The 23,270-nt window shown below is 39.8% G+C and overlaps 1 protein-coding gene across 1 annotated transcript in view; it reads right to left on the reverse strand.

Annotated features, from left to right (window-relative positions):
• Positions 1 to 22,000, reverse strand: part of agps (alkylglycerone phosphate synthase) — a 28,077-nt gene extending 6,077 nt beyond the window's left edge. The window contains exons 1-17 of the mRNA XM_032530020.1: positions 21,733 to 22,000; positions 19,202 to 19,291; positions 17,975 to 18,065; positions 17,756 to 17,876; positions 17,498 to 17,572; positions 16,453 to 16,524; positions 14,823 to 14,902; positions 13,015 to 13,095; positions 11,379 to 11,504; positions 10,990 to 11,098; positions 7,241 to 7,368; positions 6,654 to 6,705; positions 5,062 to 5,138; positions 4,860 to 4,972; positions 2,994 to 3,063; positions 2,424 to 2,485; positions 1,539 to 1,628 (exon numbers count right to left, since the gene is read on the reverse strand). Of these exons, the coding sequence (XP_032385911.1) occupies positions 1,539 to 1,628; positions 2,424 to 2,485; positions 2,994 to 3,063; positions 4,860 to 4,972; positions 5,062 to 5,138; positions 6,654 to 6,705; positions 7,241 to 7,368; positions 10,990 to 11,098; positions 11,379 to 11,504; positions 13,015 to 13,095; positions 14,823 to 14,902; positions 16,453 to 16,524; positions 17,498 to 17,572; positions 17,756 to 17,876; positions 17,975 to 18,065; positions 19,202 to 19,291; positions 21,733 to 21,998 (1,703 nt within the window). The 5' untranslated portion in view covers positions 21,999 to 22,000. The remainder of the gene's footprint in view (positions 1 to 1,538; positions 1,629 to 2,423; positions 2,486 to 2,993; positions 3,064 to 4,859; positions 4,973 to 5,061; positions 5,139 to 6,653; positions 6,706 to 7,240; positions 7,369 to 10,989; positions 11,099 to 11,378; positions 11,505 to 13,014; positions 13,096 to 14,822; positions 14,903 to 16,452; positions 16,525 to 17,497; positions 17,573 to 17,755; positions 17,877 to 17,974; positions 18,066 to 19,201; positions 19,292 to 21,732) is intronic.
• Positions 22,001 to 23,270: the final 1,270 nt, after the last annotated feature.

The following is a 23,270-nucleotide window of genomic DNA, read 5'->3' on the forward strand; positions in this document are numbered from 1 at the left end:
CACACACACACACACACACACACACACACACACACACACCACACACAACACACACACACACACACACACCACACACACACACACACACACACACACACACCACACCACACACCCCACACACAACACACACACAAGAATGGTGTTTGGTCAAGGCACTCCATTTTCATACAATAAATGCATTCTTCCTTCATAACTGGAAGACAAAGTAGGAGGTTTTGCTTTGCCTTGGTGAACCCCTGACCTCAATTCCATTCATGCTTTCCAGAAAGCGGAGGCTACGTGGAAGCACTGTCACTTTTAATAACATACATTATCAGACATTGCATGGCCATCAAATGCTTTTACTGGATCATCTGAGCCACATTTGTGCTGCAGGTAACAGCTAAATATATATATATATATATATATATATATATAATATTATCTGTACAGCTCATGTGACTGCTTCTAGATAAAAGGTAGCTTGAATTCTTCAATCGTGTAAAAAGAAAAAAAAAGAAAAGAAAAGAAAGTTTGTTGAGAATGAAATGCTTCTCCAGTTTGCATGTTTCTCTCTCTCTCTCTCTCTCTCTCTCTCTCTCTGGCCTTGTTCCCTGTGGAGGAGCAGGGTGCAGATCCCTTGTTCATTTGACATGGCCCATCACCTGGCACACTGACTGTTCTAGAGGTTAAATGGACAAATCCATCATGTGACAGACTGCAGCCGGGAAATGAATGGCTGTCGCATAATCAGGCTGGGCCTAATCTGTCCGCAATCGGCGAGCAGAAGCCTGGTGCTCTTTGACCAGCTCGCCGTCTGTTTGTCAAATTGTCCGTCTGTGCGGCTTTTGCCAACTCACCAAGGGTCAGGGTTAAGACTGGCTACACAACCTCAATACTATTTTTTTTGTGTTCCAACAACATTATTTACCTGTTTGAGTAATAAGTAAGTAATTTGCGTAAAAAACAAATAACTGACTTAGTCTCTTTGTAAATTGAAAGTACATATTTGAGACCTATTTTTAAAGACTTATGTCTCCAGTATTATCTAAAGGGCTTGGGGCTGAGCGCTGCAAATAAAGTAGCACTCAACATATAAATACACACACACACACATATATATATATATATATATATAATATATATATATATCACACATATATATACACATAACTATATACATATATACATATACACATATACAATATATACATATATATCATATACATATACATATATATACATACATATACATATAATACATATACTATACAATATATAACATACATACATACATACATACATACATACATATAATATATATATATATATATATATACACACACACACACACACACACACACACATATATATATATATATATATATGTGTGTGTGTGTGTGTATATATATATATATATATATATAATGTGTGTGTGTTAAATTTCTTGTCAACTCAGTGGTTGTATCTGCACTTGTCTTTAAATGTTTGATGATACCCAGTGGATTGGAGTTGTCCTCAATCAGCCTACATTTGCATTAAAACTGTCATTTGCAAACCTGCATGTGGATAACGGTGAAAACTGCACTCCTTTGTCTTTACACTCTTGAATGATGCGTGCCTTTACGTTTCGGCAAATGTCCAACACCCTGGAAATAGAGTAAATGTTTGAATTAAAAAAAGAAAAATGAACCAGATTAAAAAAGAAAGTCTAAACTGTGATATTTGTGTATCTAAAACACAATACTCATATATGTAAAGGGAACTTACATTTAACTGAATTATTGAGCAATGCAAAATTATAAAAAAAATGTAGATAAAGACATGAGAAGAGGCAGAGGAGGAAGAAGAAACTAACATGACGACCATAGTGGGAGAGGTTCCCACTGGTGTGGAAATGGCCGCCAGTCCTAAGCATGTGCAGCCGTGTGTGGAAGATGGGTAATGAGCCAAGCACATATGCTCTCCTCAGTGCCTGATCTCTTGGTCTCTCCCATCAGGAATGTTACACAACACGGAGCTGTGTGTGTGCGTGTATGTGTGACAAAATGATGATGAAACCATGGAGAAAATGCAGAACACACCACACGTGGATGTGAGATGAATATGTGGCTCATGTTGAATTTCCTCACACAGATATGTCTGTGTCTGTGTCTGTGTCTGTGTGTTGTGTGTGTGTCTGTGTCTGTGTCTGTGTCTCTGTAGTGTGTGTGTATGTGTGTGTGTCTGTGTCTCAGTAATGACGTGTTTGTAGGCTGAGGAGGCAAAGCTTCCGCCAACACAGAGCCGGTTAATTGGGGGGGCAAAGAGAAATAAAAAGGAAGTAGTAGCAGGAGGAAAAACGAGCACTCTCTTAGGACTGTGTGGGAGGTGAGAAAAGAAAAATGTTTACAGCTATTTAAACTAAACAGAGAAAAGATTACAGCTCATATGAGTGTCTTTACCTGTCCCAAGGCACAGAGGTTTCAAAGGACTCCCCGATCACATAGTAGTCCATCCCCAAGTCCTGTTCAGAATAAAATATTAACATTGGTAGGCTGACAGGTTAATGCTTACTCAGTACATTTACATGCACGCAAGAAACCAGGCAACTGGGGGAAATAAGGTAACTGGTTTTACACACTGTAACAACCTGGTGAATTAATGTTCGTGTACCGGCCAGTTACAGTTAGAAGTTACAGTTACAGTTAGAAAGCATATTACTACCAAAAGCCTAGTTATGAAAGTGCTCGTAAACTCCTTGCATGTTTCTGGGATGACCAAAAAGGCCACTGGCAGGACTGACCTAAGGAGACTCTCCATTGTCATTTTGACTGCAACCACTGTGGTGTAGATACCTCAGTGTTAGACACCCTGACAACAACTGTGACCAGATCAAATCAAAGATCTCCTGAGGTCACATTCAGCAACCTTTCCATGTTGCTCACTACCCTATCTGCTGTCAGCCGTGTCCTCCCTGCCCACCCCACCTGCCCATCAGCGCATGCAGAAAGAAAGCCAGAGGAGTGACCCACCCGGAGGTAAGCGATGACGAAGGTCAACATGTAGCCCCTCTGCCCATTGTCCTCTCCAGCTGCCAGCCCCCTGGAAGCAGATAACAGGGTTAATATTTAACAGCTCTTTTCTTTTAGCTTTGTTGGTCAGACCGCTCCCCTTACAACAGCTGCCTGGGAGCCTGTCAATCCAACAATGTACAGATCAATGAAGCTATGCTCTGTGCATCGCCACAGGTCAGCCACACATCCATCACCTGCAGTGGGTAATCAGATTTTCATCTACCACCCAAACTAATCAGGCAAAGCTCATTAGAAAATCTCTATATTGATTTTCACCATTCTTCCTGTTTCCCAACACCACAAGAAAATATTCCTCACAGAACTGCACCAATCCATCACTGGCACTTGATCTGATGGGCGATCACGATTTATTTTTAATAATGCAATAAAACAGAGGATGCTGCATGTAACTGACACATTTCTTATGATTTAATGGCTGGCAGTTACCAGGGAAGTGCTCCAAATACCTGCAAACCTGGGCACTGAGCCAAAGCATAACACCAACAGTAATATATAATCGATAAGCTTTACCCAGCAAGAAATCCCTGAAATCACCCAATAAGGAGCACTGAGGATCCCTGGTTTGTCCCCTGTTTAAATGTGTGTTGTAATGAGCTGCTGGTTTCTGACTAGTTGGTATTACATCAAATTTAGAAAGGATTTTTGTGATGTTTGTTTTGGAAAAGTTTTCCCCTGAAATAAAAAAGTGAGTAACAACTCAATTTCTAATTGTATGCACAGTATACATAAGCCTCACTATTTTTCATTTTATTGACTTTCATGTACAAATGAACAGATCTGGTTTGAACAGTCCTCAATCAGTCACCTGGAGTTTTCAGTCTGCATGTATCTACAAAAGCTGTTTCTTGCAGCGAGAGGGTGCTGACCATATAATTTACCGTGAAGTCCAGTTGTGATAAAAGCAGATCAGAAAATGTTCTGGTAATAAGAAATAAAGCAGAGAGAGGAGAGAGAGAGAGAGAGAGAGAGAGAGAGAGAGAGAGAGAACGCGTGCTTGGGAGGAGCCAGAATGGGAAGGGAATAAAAGAGTTAACTAACTTTTCTTTCAATATTCAAAATAAAATATTTTACTTCTTTTCTAAATAAAACCAACTATAAATAATAGATGGCATTCACATGAGTAAAGTCTACTATTAGATAACTACCAATGACTGCAGCCTATTAAGCAAAGAAAACATTTTATTTAAATTTTCAAACAGCGCACACGCCACTGAATTAATTTGTTGAAACATCTAACCTCAGAACCATCTCAGAATTACCCAGAAACAATAACCAATTGAACGGCACAAAGCTATATTTATGTTATGAACTCATCTATGAAAATATTGTTGGGGGTTTAAAAACAGGCACAGAATAGAGAGAGCATCCCTCTCAAGCTGACAGGGAACTGATTTCCACCAAAGTCCTCATTGATCCATTTCATAATCAATCACAGCAGCCAAGCACTCCCAGGCTGTGTCCTCTCGCCCTGCGCTGTCCTGAGGGGAGCTGTGCCCTGCTATCACCGCCCACACCACACCTACTTTAACATAAAAGCTGGCCTGACAGGAGGACATCCACAGGTGATCCATCAATCTGCACAGAGACAAACTACCGAGGAGAAGACCAAGTCAGAAGTGTGTAACTCTGCTTCTCCATCCTTTTCACTGCTACTACATAATGGCTGGTTAAATAAAGTGACATCAGGGTTCCAGGCATCAAGTTCAAAGTCTCACCAAATGGTGCTTTGTCATTTCCGTGCTCTACACGGTCTGCAGCTGATCTTGGTAACTGCTTTGTTTTAAGAGAGAGAGAACTACTTACCCAAATTTTGCAGCAATGTCATAAACTTGCTTCTCATGCTGCAGGACCTTCTCACGGTCTCCCTCAAACAGTAGGGTGGCCACACACAAGCGGTCAGGGTCGAACCCTTTGAACTGGTGATTAAAGAAGCCAATTCATTTTTCATGAAAAACCCTCGGGGCAGGCAACTGCTAATGTTCATTTGAATTTTTATTTTTTTTACCTTGGTGATGTAAAATTTCTTCAACCCGTCCAGAAAGGATGTGAAAATTGAGGATACTTGAGGCTTCAGTGCGTGACCTGTGAAAATATGAGATAAGAGCTCCATCTATTTACAAAGAAGTGGGCTGGCAATTCTTTTCCCATATTAGTCATTCTCTGCTTCTGCTTACATCCTCCAGCGTTCTGAGAAGGCAAGTAAGTCAGATTTATTTGGGGTACTAAACAAAAGGAGGAAAAATAAATGGTAACATTTGAATAACTTTACAACTGGCCAGTGGCTGCCAGCGACAGCAACTATAAATCAGAGGGTTTCCGAAGGGAAGTGGGGTTGACACAGCGATATCCGTCTTCCTCAGCCACACTTTTTGATTTATTTCTGATCGGACGCACAAAAGCGCCTGTGGACAAGCGAAAATGAGGGGCTGGGGCCAATGGGATGGTTATCAATCACTGCGGGGAAGTCACGGGTGATGTCGCCGAGACTTAACAGTTCATTTATTTCCCCCCATGTTGAAGTCTCTTCATCACTTAGTGTCCTAATTGTTTCAATTCCAAAATTTGATTGCAGGTCTTTAGGTCTCTTGCAGCCATCATACTTGTTAATTAAATACTCAACATCCAGAGAGAGAAAATTATACCTACACTGTGCATCATTTTACTTTTAACTCTCCCCTTCTGTGGTTTGGTTGGTTGTTTTTGCACATCAACACGCTGTTGCTACTACAACATTCTCACTTTTCATTTTGTGAATCAAGAAAGGCAGCACTAAATTGTACTTGTAGCCCCAATCTGAAAAAGACCTGTGAATACATCAACCCTCCTTACTTACAGCAAACATGATTAAAAGTGAGGACAAGCCCCTAATAAGCCCAAGAAGGTATCATAGAGCCATGAGTTTTAGTTATTAGTGAAAAACCTGGCTGCTTCATCTTCCCTGTTTAATGCTAAGAAGTGCCTACTCTGTGAAAAGTGGAAATATAGGGGAGATAATGAGATCCCTAGAGACTGGGGAACTTTACAGAGATATCTGACAATGCCAGATGCATTCCATTACTAGACCTTAAGAAACAACATCATACAACTTCAATGTTCCAACAACGGCTTAATTTTGGTTAGGGTCATTTTTCATCTTGTTTCAATTCTTTGCCTCTGTGTGTCCAGCTATTCTGCTGCAGAAATAATAATCAATTTAACAATTCAGTGCTGTAGAAGGTAAAATCATTGCATGCTGTAACATTGACATTCATTTAACTTCTCTCAGAGGTATACAGCACATCAATGAAAGAGCAACCCAAGAATAGCCAACAAAAATAGAGTATAAGCGACAAATTTCAACTCCAAATAAATATGATAACCATCATGCTGCTGGTTTAAAGTATGCCGTGTCCTTCATGCTGCAAAGCCAAAGGTTACATTGAGGCCTAAAAGGAAGAAACTCTTCCTTAAAATGAAAACCAGGTAAAAAACAAAAAAAAAGGTCCCATTTGCACAGCAAAGGTTTACCAAAAAGAGGAAAGATTTGATAGCAGCAGAAATATGTAATGCTTTAAATCTTGACTGGCTGATAATGTGAATAACTTAAACAAAACTTACCAAATTTAAATTGTTCATTATCCATGAGTCGTATAGATGCAGGGGCACACCTCTGAAAAATAAAAGTTGGTCTATATTAATTTGTTTGATTCACAGGGCAGAATTATGTGTAAATTAAAGGTTTAAAACGATATTAAATTCAACCAATATTTATTATTGTCAACATTCTAACTGCTATGGTTGGAGCATTGGCTTCAAGTAATTTCCTGTGGCTTGATTGATCTCACAAAAAAAAAGTTCCCATTGGCACCGTAAAATTTTGATTGGCTTTGGCATTGTCAGCCTGTGGTGTTTAGTTAAAAAAAAGCAACATAAAGGTCTGATTAAAGGTTTTACTCTGCAACAGCTGCAGAAAGTGTTGGACTACCTTAGCTTGAACATTTTAACAAGGAAGTTGGTCTGCAAAAAACATTCTTTTTTTGCTACTTTTTGTTGGCAGGTCAGTTTTAAACAAGTGAAGATGTGAAGTGAAGATCTGAGAATGCTTATTGCAGTTTGGCAAACCTGCAACACACTCGAAATGTTTCAGGCCTTAGCCTCATGTTAAGACGGAGAGAAAGCGATGACATGGCGCAACATGTTGTTACCTGTTTGGCAACCTCTCGAAGACAGGCAACTCCCTGCTCAAAGTTAGGAAATACCACTGAGCCGTATTTCTGATACTCCGGCATGGGACGAATCTTCATCGTTACCTCAGTAACCACACCCAGGGTTCCTGTGGAATTAGTGAGAGATTTTGAGTAGAGGAAGAAGAAGTAAATCAGTTTCCACAATTTATATGACCTAATCCCTTCTTAGAGTGGAACTTAAGACCGTTTTACAGGGCTCTGGTACATGTCCCAAGGGTCCTTTGCGTGACCTTTAGTCTCACATTTCACCTAGTAGATCTGGTTTTCTGCCACACACTGGGGGACAACTAAGATTTATCAACTTAAGACCACAAGGAAATAAAGCAGGGTCCTATCAAAGGCAGCGAGGCCAACAGCAGCAAGACATATACAGCTACGCCAAAACCTCTGGCTGACCCTATGATCCTGAAAACTGTCAACCATTAGCTGCTGCTGCTGAAGGAGTCACATTGAATGTTTAAACTACAATTACCGCATCACGGTTATATGTCTCTACCAACCAGTTAAGTTGCAGATCACATCTATGTCTGTCCAAACACATATAATAGTGTATATGTAGTGAAGACTTTAAATGAAATAATAAAAGGTATTAAGTGTATTTTTTGGCAGAACATGGATGCTTCACATAAATCTTCTACCCGGCAGCACAAATGTATATAAAGACGACAGTTTCAAGGTGGGCCCCAAGATTAGTGTCACCAGTTCAGTATCCGACCAAATGTGAAATACGGTCACAATCTCCCCCTTTGATCCTGAGTTATGATGTTGAATAAAGGCCTGAGAACTGTTTTTGCAAAAACATTGTGATGTCAAAGTTGACCTTTGGGGTATAACATATTATCACTTCATGATTTTATTCTGTTAGACATTTGTGTGTAATTTTGTCATAATTAGCGTATGGAATTCTTGAGTCATGGGCAAAAACGTGTTGTGAGGTCACAGTGACCTTTTACTCCCAAATTCTAAACCTCATCCTTATGTCCAAGGTTGGACGTTTCTGCCAAATTTGAAGAAACTCCTTTCAGGCATTCCTGAGATGTGACAACCCAAAAACATAATGCCTCCAGCCAGGGCTATTGCCGGCACTTAGGCATGAAAACTATGGTCTACTCTACCTTACACAGCAAATATGTCAGAAATATTACATAAGGTACCTTTAAAGAATTTTTTATTTAGGTTTTGGACTTTTAGTCAAACAAAATCCAACACACTGGGTTCTTATATGTTGTAATGGGCATTTATAACAATTTTCTGACATTTAGTCGATTAAACAATTATTCAGAAAAATAATCAACAATTAAAACAATTGTTCGTTTTATTGTACAGAATTGTGAATTCTATCTGTGTGTAGCAAACTTATCCCATCCATTCTCCCTCCAGCGTAAATGTTCATTGTTACAGACAATGTCCATTTAGCAATGCATCTCCATTGAACATAGCCGGCCCCATTAGGAGGCTTCCTTAGCCTCTTATGGCTGTTAATGAGCCCTCTAACGTGACACTACATGCCACACGCTGCTCCCTAGTGGCCCAGTGGAAAACATGTGACTCCATTAGGCTTTAGCCAAGAAAATGCTCCTCCTTTCTGACAGTGCGCAGGAGGAGCCACTGAGGGGAGGAGGGCGCGAGGAGAAGTCCGACAAGCAGAGAGAGAGACAGAGCGAGAGAGAGAGAGACCGAGCGAGAGAGAGAGAGAGAGAGAGAGAGAGAGAGAGAGAGAGAGAGAGAGAGAGAGAGAGAGAGAGAGAGAGCTTGGGAGGAGCCAGAGTGGGAAGGGAATAAAGGAGGGTGAGTAAGTGAATAAATGGAAGTAATAAGAACAGCAAGGTCAGAAAAACACTCTCTGAGGGGACCAAGGCAATACAATGAAATGTTGGGAGTGCAGCTTTAGCCATTTTTTACTGTGACTGCCTTTATTAAACCAACCTCATCTTACAGGATAAGTATTTAGGAAGTGGGATATTTGCGGTTAAGAGCCCCTCTGTTTTTTAGCATCAAATACTTCTAAGAAAGAAAACACATTATAGACCACTGTAAAGCCACCACTTTAGAATCAAAGAATGGACTCTGTACATTGAATTAGCACTGGTTGGATTCACACACCTACATTACATCCTCCACGGTTGAAAGGAGTTTTTAAAAGAGAAAAGGGATTACAATTGATTATTCCAATCATTCTTTAGCATGAGAGCAGAAAATACTTTGTATTCAGGCTACTTCAAGGTCAAAGAGATGGAGACACCCATTGTTGTGTGGTGAATGAGAAGATCTGAGGGTTCACAGTCATTTCCAATTAAAATGCATGCAGATGCATTCCACTTAACATGCAGAGGCTAGATGAGGGTTTGTGTGGTGCTTTGTTGATGTAGTGTGGCCCTCTGTCAGACGGCAGGATGTGGTTTCTGGGTGAGGAGGAAGATAATTTTGACGAGAATGTGCGGTGGTGTGACCTCTTAGTTCCAGCGTTAGGCCTCCCAGATGTACATGTACTCCCAGAGAGATGTGGTCCGCTCCCATCTCTGTTATGCCACCAAACCCCAGCAGAAAGCTCACCTCCAGATGTTTCCCACTACTGTACATACTCTTATGTGCTTGCATTATAAAGCATTGTTATGACTTTTATTATAAACCTTCATTTATGGAAGTTGTTGTCAAATCTATTAATGATTGTATTAAGTGAACAGCAGATCTGGTCAAACATTAAGGAATTATACCAGCACATTTCAAAATTATGTGGGTAAGCACAGTATATTTATTCATATTCAGCGTAATTTACAATGATTTACTTTACGTGACCCAATGTCTTTTTAAGAATGAAATGTTCAAAATGATTGTATCTTTTTTTGGAAACAACTAACTTGTATGATGTGGCTTTTACAAGGGAAAATGATTTGATTTGTTAACAACCTACCACACTGACCTCTTACACTACAACTTTACATGTTTTTAACACTATCCTGTTTCAATTATTTTACTTACTTTAACAACTTAGAGAGTATGTAAAAAAGTCCCCTTTTTAATGAGTAATTGAATAGGCTCCCCCTCTTACTATCCAGTGTATACAACAGATCCTGAGTTTTACTTGAGAGGGCCATAAATCTGAGGTCAGGGGAAGATATGTACTGTGTTAAAGAGGATGAATCACATGTTAATCATATGGATATTGACTTGTATATTACTATATTTTCAACACATTTGATGTTGATCTTATATACAGGTGTGCTGTTGGTTTTTTTAAATTGCTTCTAATGAGTACAAATGGAGATTTCTGCAGTGATCTGTGCCCAGTCAGGGAGCAGATTGCTGAGCTTTGTAGGGCGAATTTAAGGTTTGCATCCACAGCTGTTTAACATAGCGATGCCAAGAGTCTCTGAACCTCCTCATTATGTAGGGGGAACCTGGCATATGGCAGTATTCTCTGTGGGCATTCACAAGGACAGGGCACTGCAGATGGGGTGGGGAGGACACTTTGCTGATTCCTATCCCTCCAGGGTGGGGAGGACACTTTGCTGGTACCTATCTAACACCCCTCCGGATCACATTTCCACCTAAGCTGGTTAATGTGTAAGAACCCCAGAGCATGAGAACCATCCTGATGTTACAGTGTTATTACAAAGATGTGTAGACATGTACACAAACTCTACATTAACACACAAACATGCTCAACTATCCTGGTGTACTGAAATAACATGAAAAAAGTAGCAAACCTTCTGAGCCCATGATGAAGTGGTGAATGTCCGGACCTGTGGACATGCGTGGGCACTGACAGCCCTTTTCAATCACTCCTTGTGGGGTCACCATCTTTACGTGGACAACCTATTCAGTCACAAAACAGCAACACAACAAACACTTTTTGGAAACACAAATATGCAAAGGGTACTTTTCTTCCACAAATGTTAACAAATAATTTGGAAGTCGCCATGCATGCCACATGTGAATGCATTTCATAACTGATACTGTGATCACTGCCTTTTAGAAGGGAGGCTAAAGTCAACAAAACTTCTGCTAATAATTTCCTTTCTAATGTGCTGACTGCCAATGCCATCCTTAAGAACAAAAATAGGCAGGAAGGTAAAGGGGAGGGCGGAGGACTCACCAGGTCCTCAATGTTGCCGTAGATGTTCTTCTTCATGCCTGATGCTCTAGTTGCTACCCAGCCTCCCAGGGAGCTGAACTCCATGGAGTCTGGCTCATGCCCAGTACAGTAGCCGCTCTCATTAAGCTGAAAAAAAATTAATAATTAAAATAATTCAAAGGGAGAGCATTTTTATGGAAAACAATGAGGTTGTAAACCCATAGAAATGTTTTAATACCAAGAAAAAGCAAGCAAAGAGAAAGAAAAAAAAAATTGCAGCTCTGCTTCTGAATTTTACTGCTCTCGCTTTACTGCAATGCTAAAACTTGGGTTTTATGGCATCACACATTTTTACAACAGCCTAAAATAAACCATAAGGAAAGAGCAAGAAAAGACTAAAAAGAAAGATCAGTGCATTATCTGGGTACTGCCAAAGGTCCCTGTTTGATTGGATCACTGATGTTTACAGTATGTTTAAAATCATATCTGCATTCTGCCAGGTGAAATGTTTGTGCCTTTTTCAATACTAGTAAAATGTATCTCTTATACAGGCACATTTAGCCTCCACAGCAGTACCCAATCCACATGATACTGTCACTTCTTAGTTACTTGCCACATGGCCATCACAATGTGACACAAAAAAACAACCTTTGAGCCACCTTCATTAGAAGCACCATCCCTACGGCTTTAAGGATATGTCGGTCTTTAAGAACACACACACACACATTCTCCTGAAGGCAGCCCAACACCCAAACAGATTGCATCTTTAAGCAGAACATTTAAAAGTAATAATAATAATGAGGACCATAAAGTACAACAACAACCTCCACCAGAAGCACAAGACGGGGGTTAAGTCAGGCCTTGTTTTATCACAGCACTCCCCTGGAAGGCAGTTTATAATCCAGACCCATCTGCTCCACCAAAAAGGCACAGTCTAAAGGCAGAGGTGGAGTCTGCTTTAGATGCAGCTCACACATTCCTCTACATTAAATGCCCGCTTGTTCTCCATTTTTCTGAATTAGCTTGATGGTGCCATCTGCTCATGACCACTGCATCACTCTGTAATCTCTCCCCTTCAACACTCTGCTTCTATCTCATACTTATTCCTAAACGCTTTTCGATCTACTGAGCAAAGAGTACCAAGGTGACTGAGCATGGGCAAAATGGCAGCATGTGAATTAGGGGGGGGGAATCCCCAGAGGACCCACAATACAATGTCATCACAATACAATATTATTGCAATTTTAAACTTATTGTGATATTCTGCTATATATTGCAATTCATTACCTTTTTCCCCCCAAAGCAAATTTGTGTCAACATCTGTTTTGTCTAAAAAAAAAAAATAATAAAAAAAAAGTCTCTGCTTTGTTTGTCTCACTTTAATTTTACATCTAGTGGACTGAAAAAGCAATTGATCCTATTATTCTAGTATCAAAAGGTTAAATTCTCATGTGCAATTCAAAAAATAAAATATCGATACTTGTTGTACGTATATCAATACAGTATTGACACGGAACATATCGCGATGCTATGTTGCATTGATTCCTCCCCCCACCCCCACCACTACTGTGAATGGTTACACAGATTGATTGTTGGCCCAACATGTTACAGCAATGGAAGCTCTTTCAGTGAATATGGATGGATGAGCTGTACTTACCAATCTTTCCAATTCCTGACCGACAATGCCAGCTTCCACATGGGCAGTTAAATTTTTCTCGTCAATCCACAGAATGCGGTTCTGTGAATGAAAAACAAGCATGTCCATTTAGTCTGACGGTCGCATTTCTGAGGATAAATTAATGCAGAGGGGCTGCAGGATGGAGATAGTTTCCTCAAGGTTAAACTCATTTTAACATCTAATTCCAAATATAAGCCTCTTATTTGGGCCGCTGGGCACATGGCCTACCCTCACCTGCAGGAGGTCATTTCACACCTGTCATCAATCATTCTCCAGAGGTAATAAACTTTATGTTCCAACCACACTGCTCCTTTCATGTGCTTCCATTGGAGCCACCTCACCTCTAACCCCTGACACAGAACACTGGTCACTGGTGTCTGTGGCACTAAACTCAATGACTTCTAGGCTAGCAGCAACCAGACAGCTTATATATCACCTCAATGTGAGCCCTGATCAAAGGGCTGTACTGTACTGGTGACAATATAAGCACCATTTTGTATCATATCCAATGAAACATCATCATGTTTATGGTATTTCATTAAAATTAATAAAAAGTGCCCAAGTAACACACTATCAGGCACAAAAAAGTGCCTGATATCTATTTAAATATAGATAATACATTTCTGTTGTTTGACTAATTTATTTCGTCTATATTATTAATACATTCACTCTGGAAAAAGTACAGTGGTCTTTAATAGTGGGTAATAATGGGTTTAATAGTGGGTATGAAAGTAACAACATGGACACTAAAGTGGGGTGTTGATAAACTCTCTATTGTCTCATAATGCAAAAGTTTGTCATTTTAATAGGTGGCACAGGTTGAAACTATTAGTTCTTTTGTTCTACCAATCAAAAACTAAAGTTGATTACTAAGTACCAATAATATACGACAAATACTGTAATTCTGTAGCCTGGATGCCAGCCAAACTTAGCCCTGCCCACAACATTTGAGGTTGGGAAGTTCAGTCTGGACTTGATCCGTTGTGTAGCCACTATGTTCAAACCAGAGCTGTTCGGACCAATCCACTTGTCAAGGCAGGCTTCATATGATAATGGACTGATTATCAACAGTAACATACTCAACCATGTCACCAAAGAGTGCTTGGGTTAAATTTGTTTACGACAAAGACAGCTGCCGCTGGGGAATTGAACTGTGTAGATTCTGCCCTCGCGTCTGTTATAGAAGACATCAACATCGCATTCATTTTAAAAGAGGAACAGAGAACCGCAATCAAGGCATTTGTCGATCGAAAATATATTTTTGCCGTCCTTCCTACAGGATTCAGCAAAAGCTCAACATACGTTATCTACTTTGTTGCTCTGATTGGTTGTAGGTCTATCCAATTGAGTGCAGAGGCATTTTCTTTCCTGGTTGGGTTAAAACACGCCCCATAATCACAGCCCAATGAAGCAGTATCAGACTTATATTCTGACTAGAATCTGAGTATGACAACGTCAGGCTAGTAATTCTGTTACGCCAACAGCTAAAACTGGCATATTTTTTCGTAAATCAATCATGAAGAAAGCTTAACAATAAATGCAGAAAGCTAATTATAAAATGTTTTGGCTTAAAAAAATGTAATCATAAAATACAAAAATTAAAGCTGATTAAAATAGAATATGTAAAGAATAAAACAAGTTAGAAACACTCTTTAAATGTAAGCAAGTGAGTCTCATTTTTTAGTTTCGATGCAAGTATTTATTCAGCTGTATTTGATTTGATTTGAGTTTTTCTTATCATTAGTGCAGATCAACTCTTTTGACACTTAACATAGTTGTTTACGTACCATCTGTGAGGTATCCAGAGAGACAATGCAGCGAGTTTCCTCTGGGGGGCACTCAAGGCCGCTAGAGACGCTTGTCCCTCCTGAGAGAGAAAAGCAACAGTTAGAAGAGGCATTGCAGCAGAGAAGCCTTCAGAGAAGACCATGCGATTATACTGGTTTCATGTTTTTAACACAAACAAACATACTCATGAATCTAGGGCTTGGTATCAAACTATGAACACATAACTGTTAAGGGGAAAGGAAAAAGTGTCTATATTTGTCAACAACGGGTATAATAAAAAAACGGTTTTTGTATGAGAGGCAAACTTGAGTATCATATTGACACTAGTATGTAAACTTTAAAAGTCATACCCAGCTCTTTATGAAACTTTTTATAATTTCAGAAAGCAATGTGGACGTGGTGCTGCAATGTGTTTAAATGTTTGCTGTGACATATACAAAACACAGTTATAAAAAAAAGAAGAAACGTTTGCAAAAATCTTCTCTTTATTCTTCAAAAAACAACCAGAGGCTTAAGGATTCTATTGCATAAATGTGTGACTGACTTTTATTACCATTTTCATTCTCATGAATCTGTTGATAAACCACTGTAATACTGTATAAGAATTATTTCAGCCGTGTTGCCATCATAAAATAGTTAACAGTTGTGAGTGACAGCGGACATGGAAGGTATTACATATGATAGAGGCCCCCGGGTTGGGAGTGAACTAGAGATGTTGTGATTACATCACATGCTTAGATCGGTGGTTTAATAGGTTGCCTGCTCATATTTATTTCTGTAGCTTCAGTACAAAAAACCCAAAGCAAAACATAAAATTCTACAAAGCATCCACTGCACTGTCTGCAGTACCTTATTTACCAGGTTAATTCCTATATTAGAGGGTTAATTCATTTAAAAACAAGCAAGTGATAGGATTAAATAATATATTAAAAGGTGCTCTAAGCAATGTTGCGTGTTATTTAGGCTACAACATTTTTTTGTCACATACAGCAAACATCTCCTCACTGTCCACTAGATGCCTGTCCCCTGAATACACTAAAAAAACGCGGTCTCTGTAGACAGCCCAGGCTCCACAAACAATAAAAACAAACTGCACTAATCTGCACCACTAAACATAAACAGTGTTTTTAAGGATTTGTGGGTGGGGGTTGGGGGGTGAGTGTGTGTGCATATAAAGGTGGGTGTGGGGAGTGGGGGAGAGAGAAGTGTGAATAGGGAAGTTAGAAGGTGCCGAGAACTCTGCCGGTAGAAGTGCTTCCAATCCGACATTCAGGCGGCTCTGTTTTCGCTGGACAGGTGGGTAAATCCAGTTTGTTTTTTCTAAATGGACGTTCATGTTCGCCTTACTACCAACACAAGGATAAAATTAGCTAGAGTCAGCACTCACCTTGGTGAATGCAACATTTCTAGCAGGTTTCTAGCAGCTAGCACTAGATCTTTAGAGGAGGGAGAGGCGAGCCAGCCTCCGTTTTTTTTTACTATACTTCAAACGTCGACAAGAAGTGATGTCATCCAACATCGCTTAGAGCAGCTTTAAAGTACATTCAATTTAATACACTTCTAGGGGCCTGTGCATACATTATGTGACAGCTAATTATGCCGCTAAGGCTTTTAAATTTCATTACTCACCTCCATATGGTATCAAACAAACATTATGTTTGCATGCAAGTTCCACAATTTTCACTACGTCATTGTGGCAATCTGCAAAGACACAGAATATCATTTTAGAAATGAGTGGCCATCATAAAGAAAATGTTTTCTTTTACCATCCTCTATTGCATCCATAAACTAAGTTTAAACATAATAGCCAGAGTAGACACATTGTAAATAAAATAAAAATGCAGCACATAACACAATGCGTATACAGGAAAGACAGTAAATAAATGTAGGAACATTTGGATTTGCCTGATAATTGTGACTTGCCTGGGGCTTTCCTTAGGCGGAGTCAGACCGCAATGAAGCTACACTCTCTGGGGTGGGATGTGCTGGATCAATACAAACATGCTTTAGCCAATCATGGAGCTCACATGGAGTCATGAGCGAGTGGGAAAAGTAGCAATACCCACCTACGTGGATGGGCTTGACTGACCTTAATTGCTTTTAGAGGCAGTGAGAAATGCCTGCATTCTAGTGCATTCTGCCATCCAATTAAACACACGGCTTCTGCCTACGGATTAGTTCAACAAACTACACCTCCACTTAAAACACATAGCTTGACTTGGAGGGACTACTGAGAAATGCAAATTAAAGTCAAATGTATTTGTGGGTTTGGTAAAAAAATGTAATTTGGTGCTGGCTAGGATGAAACAATGCCTTTAGTTTCTTGGTGATTTTCTGCCTATTTGGGAGGGTGCTAATCAAGTTTCAGCCATCAGTCAAAATTCATTTGCATGATGAAATAGTGCAAGCCATAACAGAACACCAATCTCAGAATCATAATTCATGAGTGTACAGTGCAGGTCTATACTGTGGAGTATTGGGTGTCAAGCGTCTTCCCTCTGACGCTTCTTATTAAGCCTCCACTCATACATATTAATATTCCTGCCTCTGCAGAGATTAACCCTTTAAGTCACCTACACCAGTAGGGGGTGGGGGGGGCGTAGCAATACTACGTGGGAGGAGAAAAAAAACAGACCGATATAAAACACTGAAATTGAAAGGCTTCTGAACTCACTTGGCCATACCACCATATCTGGAACACGACCAACTTTCCCCTCTCGCAGAGCAAAGACCTCGTGTAAGCAATGGCCTGAAAGAAATACAGGAATGAGATGAGAATCCCGCAAAGATATTTATATGGTCATCACAAATAAAAAAACACTTGCTACATTCAAAATCATCAAATATATTACATGATGATTGTGGTTTACAAACATTAAAAGAGGGTATTTAATCTGGGAGCTGTGCAACGTCTCCTCCCAGCATGCCTTACCGTGGCCGCGAAACACCCGGTCCTCTGCATCATGAGAGAAGGGAATACCTGTGGATTTCAGTTCGTCCACGAAGGCCTCGTTAAGAGTGGGAGGCTGTACAGCACTGCTAGTCAAAATGGGCTGAAAAACAAGCCATTGGGGTTTCTGTAACTGTGACTAAGTGCTCTTTTTCACCATTCATTGAAGATACCACAAATAAACATGAATTATAAACTCACCATTGCTGGAGATTTATGCTGAACACTGGCTCCAAAAGTGCCTTCAAACCAATTTTGCAGAGCAGGGATGATCATACCACTTAGTCTATATCTGGATTGTGTAAAAGAAGACAGATTGCATTAAAAAACAATTCAAATGTGTTACTGATTTCCAGTATTGGAAGTCAAAGCCCTCAATTGAAAACATCCAAATGCTTGACTGGGCTTATTCATTGAAAACCTAAGCCTGTGTCTAATAAGAATAGAGTGTGAGGTTTGAGTCCAATGAGGTTATTAGGCAAGCAGAGTGGCAGTGGCAGTGCTGTCTGTGTGATCGCTCTTGCCATCCATTGCATAATTGAGCTGCTGGCACAGCCTGGGCCAGCCCATCAGGGGACTGTTGTGTGCCTTTGTCTGAGAGACCATGAAACACGCTCTATAATGAAAAAGCCTCTGTCTCAGTAAGCGCGGAGGAGGAGAATACCGTCTTTGACATTCATTCAATAGTGCCCCAGCCTCTGATACTGTGTGCTGCCCAGGTAGCTTTTTAGTCAAGAAGGTACAGCGCAGTTTGTGGCAACGGCTTGCACAGGAGGAAACCATTTGCTGTGAAACATCCTGTTCAGCTAGACTCATTACTCAAATACATTCTTACACACACTGTTCCAGTTCTCTGTGTTTACAATCTGACAAGCTGAACCGTTTCCTTTAAAAGTCATGATTACAATCACAAGGCTCATCTTTACTTCTGCTATCGCAATGGGAGACAGAGATAAAGGTGCTGTTGTAAACTGAAGCCATATTAAGTAAGATTGAGGACAACTGCCTTTGTTTCCCTCTGACATTTAAATTAATCTTTTTTTCTTCAACATTGACTACAATTACTGTGTGAACCCCCAATTCCCCAGAGACACATCAATAATTATTAACGCAATAGTTTCCATTTTTTTTACAGATTCGGAACGTGCATTCTGTAAATCAGCAACAGTTTGGTATAGTTGACAATCACAACCAGTGACCTTCTCAAATTACAATGAATAGTTCAAATGCCAACCACTAGGTGGCAGTAGCACCACATTGCTGTGAGCATCAGACTGGGACATCGACTGATTTCAAAAGCACACAGTATGGGCTGTGAAGTCTCAATGCAGAACTCCAGCCTCCAGCCTAGTAAATGATTTCTCTGAATCTTGAACAAATAAGGATACAAATTAAATCTAAGACTTGTGATGTGATATTAGACTGTACCTTTTCCCGGTAAATTCTGCTTGACCTTTCTTATTAAAGAGGAATCTTGTATCACTGTATCCCCAGCCGTTCCATTTCAAAATCTCCTGCCTGTGGGGAAAAAAATAATGGCAGGGGTTAAGCTTACAATTCTTACACCTTAAACTGATGTGAAGACATGACATGAAATACTATTGGAGGAAGGTAAAAAAACATGTGTGAAGGTGGCTTTTTATATTCTGAATTATCCACCGTAGTCTCTTCAGGCTGACACTAGCTTGGGATGTGCAATTTAACTAAGAAGACGAATGGGGAAGATCCTTGCTGATATTGTTGATACTTCATGCTGAAAATTTAACACCCAGACATATACTATTTCACTGTAGGAAAATAAGTCTCCTTATTTAATTTAGTCATTTACAACCTTTGGATTCATTGGCAAATATACTTAATGGGAGGGTGCAGACAGGCTCACCAACAACAATATTCCCAGAGTGCATACAACGCTCTGCACTCAGGCTCGCAAACACATTGCTTGTTAGCATTGCAATGCACAGGCTAAAGCGACGCGTTCAAATAACATATACATAACAGAGGAAGCTAGCAGACACTCCCTCAGTGGTATCAGCAATTTCCAATCCAACACATTTAAGTATTTGTATGTATGGCATCTGGTTGATCCATATAAATAGCTAGTTTCAATACTGCTCGGTTTTTTGATTAGGTTGAAATGTGTTTGCTGAACTATGAAACTTCAGCTAATTATTTAGCACATATACTTAAATAGCACACAAGCACCAGCCATACTTTCAGTTTTTTGTTGTTGAATTACCAACCATATTGGAGTAGAGCCATAGCTAAACTGTGAAAACAAATGACTGCTACTATGCTATTACTGTTAAGTGATATCCCATTATAATCACTAGCTTCACAACCAGAGATGATGTACTGTCTATTCTGCAATAATGTGCAGAGCCTGTGTGCTATACTTACACTCTGCAAAGAGACGGCTCACCACTCAGAGAGCAACCATAACTCATGGGTCAATTGGGATGGTGTGCTAACACAATGGAGTAAAAACCATAACTGAGATTAATACCTTCCAAAATGGAGGTTCCCACAAATTAAGAGTGAGGGTAGAAATGAGAGTGACACACTTTAATCAATCCTCACCACCGTTGTTATGTGTTAAAGATACTGAACACACTGAACAAAAATGTATCAACAAATGTGTGGCAAAGTTGGTTAAATGTGGATATGTACAACTACACTGAACAAATACTGCAATCCTTCTTGGTGTAATGTAATTGATTTCACAGCACTTAAAATGACAACCACAAAAGTAACCAAAATGAATCAAAGCCTGTTTAAACAAAAAAAAGAACATTTTTAACCTTCATGACGGTAGAATTTTTTGTAGGGCTGTTATATTAAACTGTATAAGTTTTAACTAGATGCACATCAGGATTTCTATACTATAAATCCTGATGTGCATCTAGGAGGTCCACTGACTGATGACCTACTTTGTCCTGCAATATCAAACTTCCTACAGACACTAAAAGCCCACGACTCAAGCTCAGCATAACAATTGGCTGCAAGACACAACATTCTATCATATCATCACAGTGTCATATTGACCAGAACAAGACATGCTGAATTTGCACAGGCCAAATGCTCACACTTTTAGTGCTGCATACAGCACTTCTCTCGGGCTGACACTAGATGTCAGCACAGTATGGTTGGTGTTTCCTCAAAAGGAACCGAGCTGCCAATAGGTTGAAGGTTGAAAGTCAGACCACCACTTGTACTGGCCAATCAGATCAACAGACGAGACAGAGAAGTTTTTGTCTGTTTTTTTCAGTTGTTAAGATTGATTGGTGTTTTTATGAGGTGTCCCATATGTTGAGATTTAGTTAAGATAAATCTAAAACTTATAAGAACCGAATCTCCTACCAACATGTTTACATGATAATGAAACAAAAAGTACTTGTATTATGGTAGTTTTAAATGAACCGCATAGCTCATTATCAGTTATTGAATGCCAAGGCCGGTGAATCCAACTTTACGTAACGAGTGTACGTAACAGTAACTTGGCAGTCGCCAACTCGATTCAACGATTTTTGTTATCTGTAGCATCAGAAAGTTCCAGATTAACCATAACGTGAAACCTTCTCTTAGGCTTTTACTACCCCACCGACACTGAAAAAGTGCCATATAACAGAATTACATGATCTATTACAAGCCACAGAAAAGGCTTTAACTGACCAACTTTAGGAAAGTCGACAACATTAACGTTAAAGAGAGTAACCATAGCCGCACCCACTCCGTAGCAAATAACTGTCTGTAGCCAAGTAACGTTAGCTAGCTAGTTGGCTAATTAAATACAGTTACCCTATGTTATAAATGCTTAAAAGAGAGAAGGGAGCAAATATACCAGTGCATGTGACCGCATTGGTTTTTGTTTACATGCTAGTCCACTAATGTTTGACTTAATAATCTGCTAAAGCCACAGAGAATGGACCTCTGTCCACCGCTCCATCACAGCCTTGTACCTTCTCCTCGGCACCGTCTTCCTCTCACTGGAGACATCTGTTTTGCTGCTCTGGGCTTTGCACTCCGCGGCAAGGATGGTCGAGTCATTGTCCACCGGTCCCTGTAAATGTCCGGCAATTATTCTCAGTCTTTGCTGTGCAATTCGTTGTCTGTCGGAGCTGCCACCGACGCTGCTGTTGGACGCCATGCCGCTTCCGTGTTTGTGAGGTAGGGAGCGGATCCATGAGCGGCTGTCAGAGGTCAACGCAGGAAAAGTGCGCTGCATTCACAGCCCGTCGGAAATATGACAACCAGTCCACATGATTGACCCGAGCATAGGCCTACCTCCCAACTGGGAAAAAAATTGGACTCTCTGTTGCCACGTTTCGGAGTCAGAGCATAATACACAATAAGATAACAATATAATTTAATAAAGCATATTCTATTCTAAATGTGTTTGACGGCTACGTTGTAATGGTTACCAGGCATTGGTTCAAATTGGGGATGAAACGATTATTCATTTGAACAATTAAGAGATTGACAGAAAATTAATCTATTACTATTGTTTACGTAATTTTCCCATCAGAAATGCCATACATTTGCTTGTCAAAGCTTCTCAAATGTGAGAATCTGCTGCTTTTCCTTTCGTGACAGTAAACTGTAGCCTACATGTTTGGGATTTGGACTGCAGACAAAACAAGCATTGAGCTATGACACCTGTGGACCTAAGATTACGATTATCATGCTGTATGTTTTTATTCTCTCTTTGTTTATCGTTTAAACCAGGTAATTAAAGTAGTAGACTATTTGCCTACCTATAGTTCCACAGCTGACATGTCGTCTTCATTCTGGACCTGAATGCACCAATTTACATCTCTCCCAGAATGCCTTGCAATATACTACTGGTTGCATTATGCTCCTTTCACTTGAATTACAGTGACATTGCATAGTTGGTAAGAGATTACGGAAATTGCACCAATTTGGTTTATTGGCTCAGAACAATGTAGGAAAGTGAAACGGGACCAAAATGGAGTCGTAAACATGAGATGATAGATCATTAGTTTTAGACTAATCATTTTAATTGCATTATCTGCCACATTTAAAAAACAGTCATCTTTGTCTATTTGCACTTATTAAAAGTCCATCATCATACTGTCAAAAGTCCTCACGTGTAAATAGTGACGTGGTTTTGTAACCTGAAACAATGTGACTTCAATGTTTATCTTTACTCACTCACTCACTCACTTACCTGTCTACTATTTCCATATGGCACATAGCAGTGCTCTTTAAGTAATGATTTAACACAAAGTTAGAGTACATCATTGACTAACAACAGTGTTGCTACTTTATAATACAAATTAATCTTGGTAGAAACGTTAAAAAAGACAGAGGCTGTGAAAAATGCTTAAACAGAGAAACTTTATTTCAGAAAAACTGTTATTTGTCAACAGAAATATTGCATCATGCTGTAAAATTAAATGTCCAAATGTGTGAAGCTTTATTTCCCACAGGATAAAGTATTAACTCCCAAAACAAAGTTCTGTAATGCACTGACTGC

The sequence above is a fragment of the Etheostoma spectabile genome, chromosome 11 (assembly GCF_008692095.1).
Source record: "Etheostoma spectabile isolate EspeVRDwgs_2016 chromosome 11, UIUC_Espe_1.0, whole genome shotgun sequence".
NCBI lineage: Eukaryota > Metazoa > Chordata > Actinopteri > Perciformes > Percidae > Etheostoma > Etheostoma spectabile.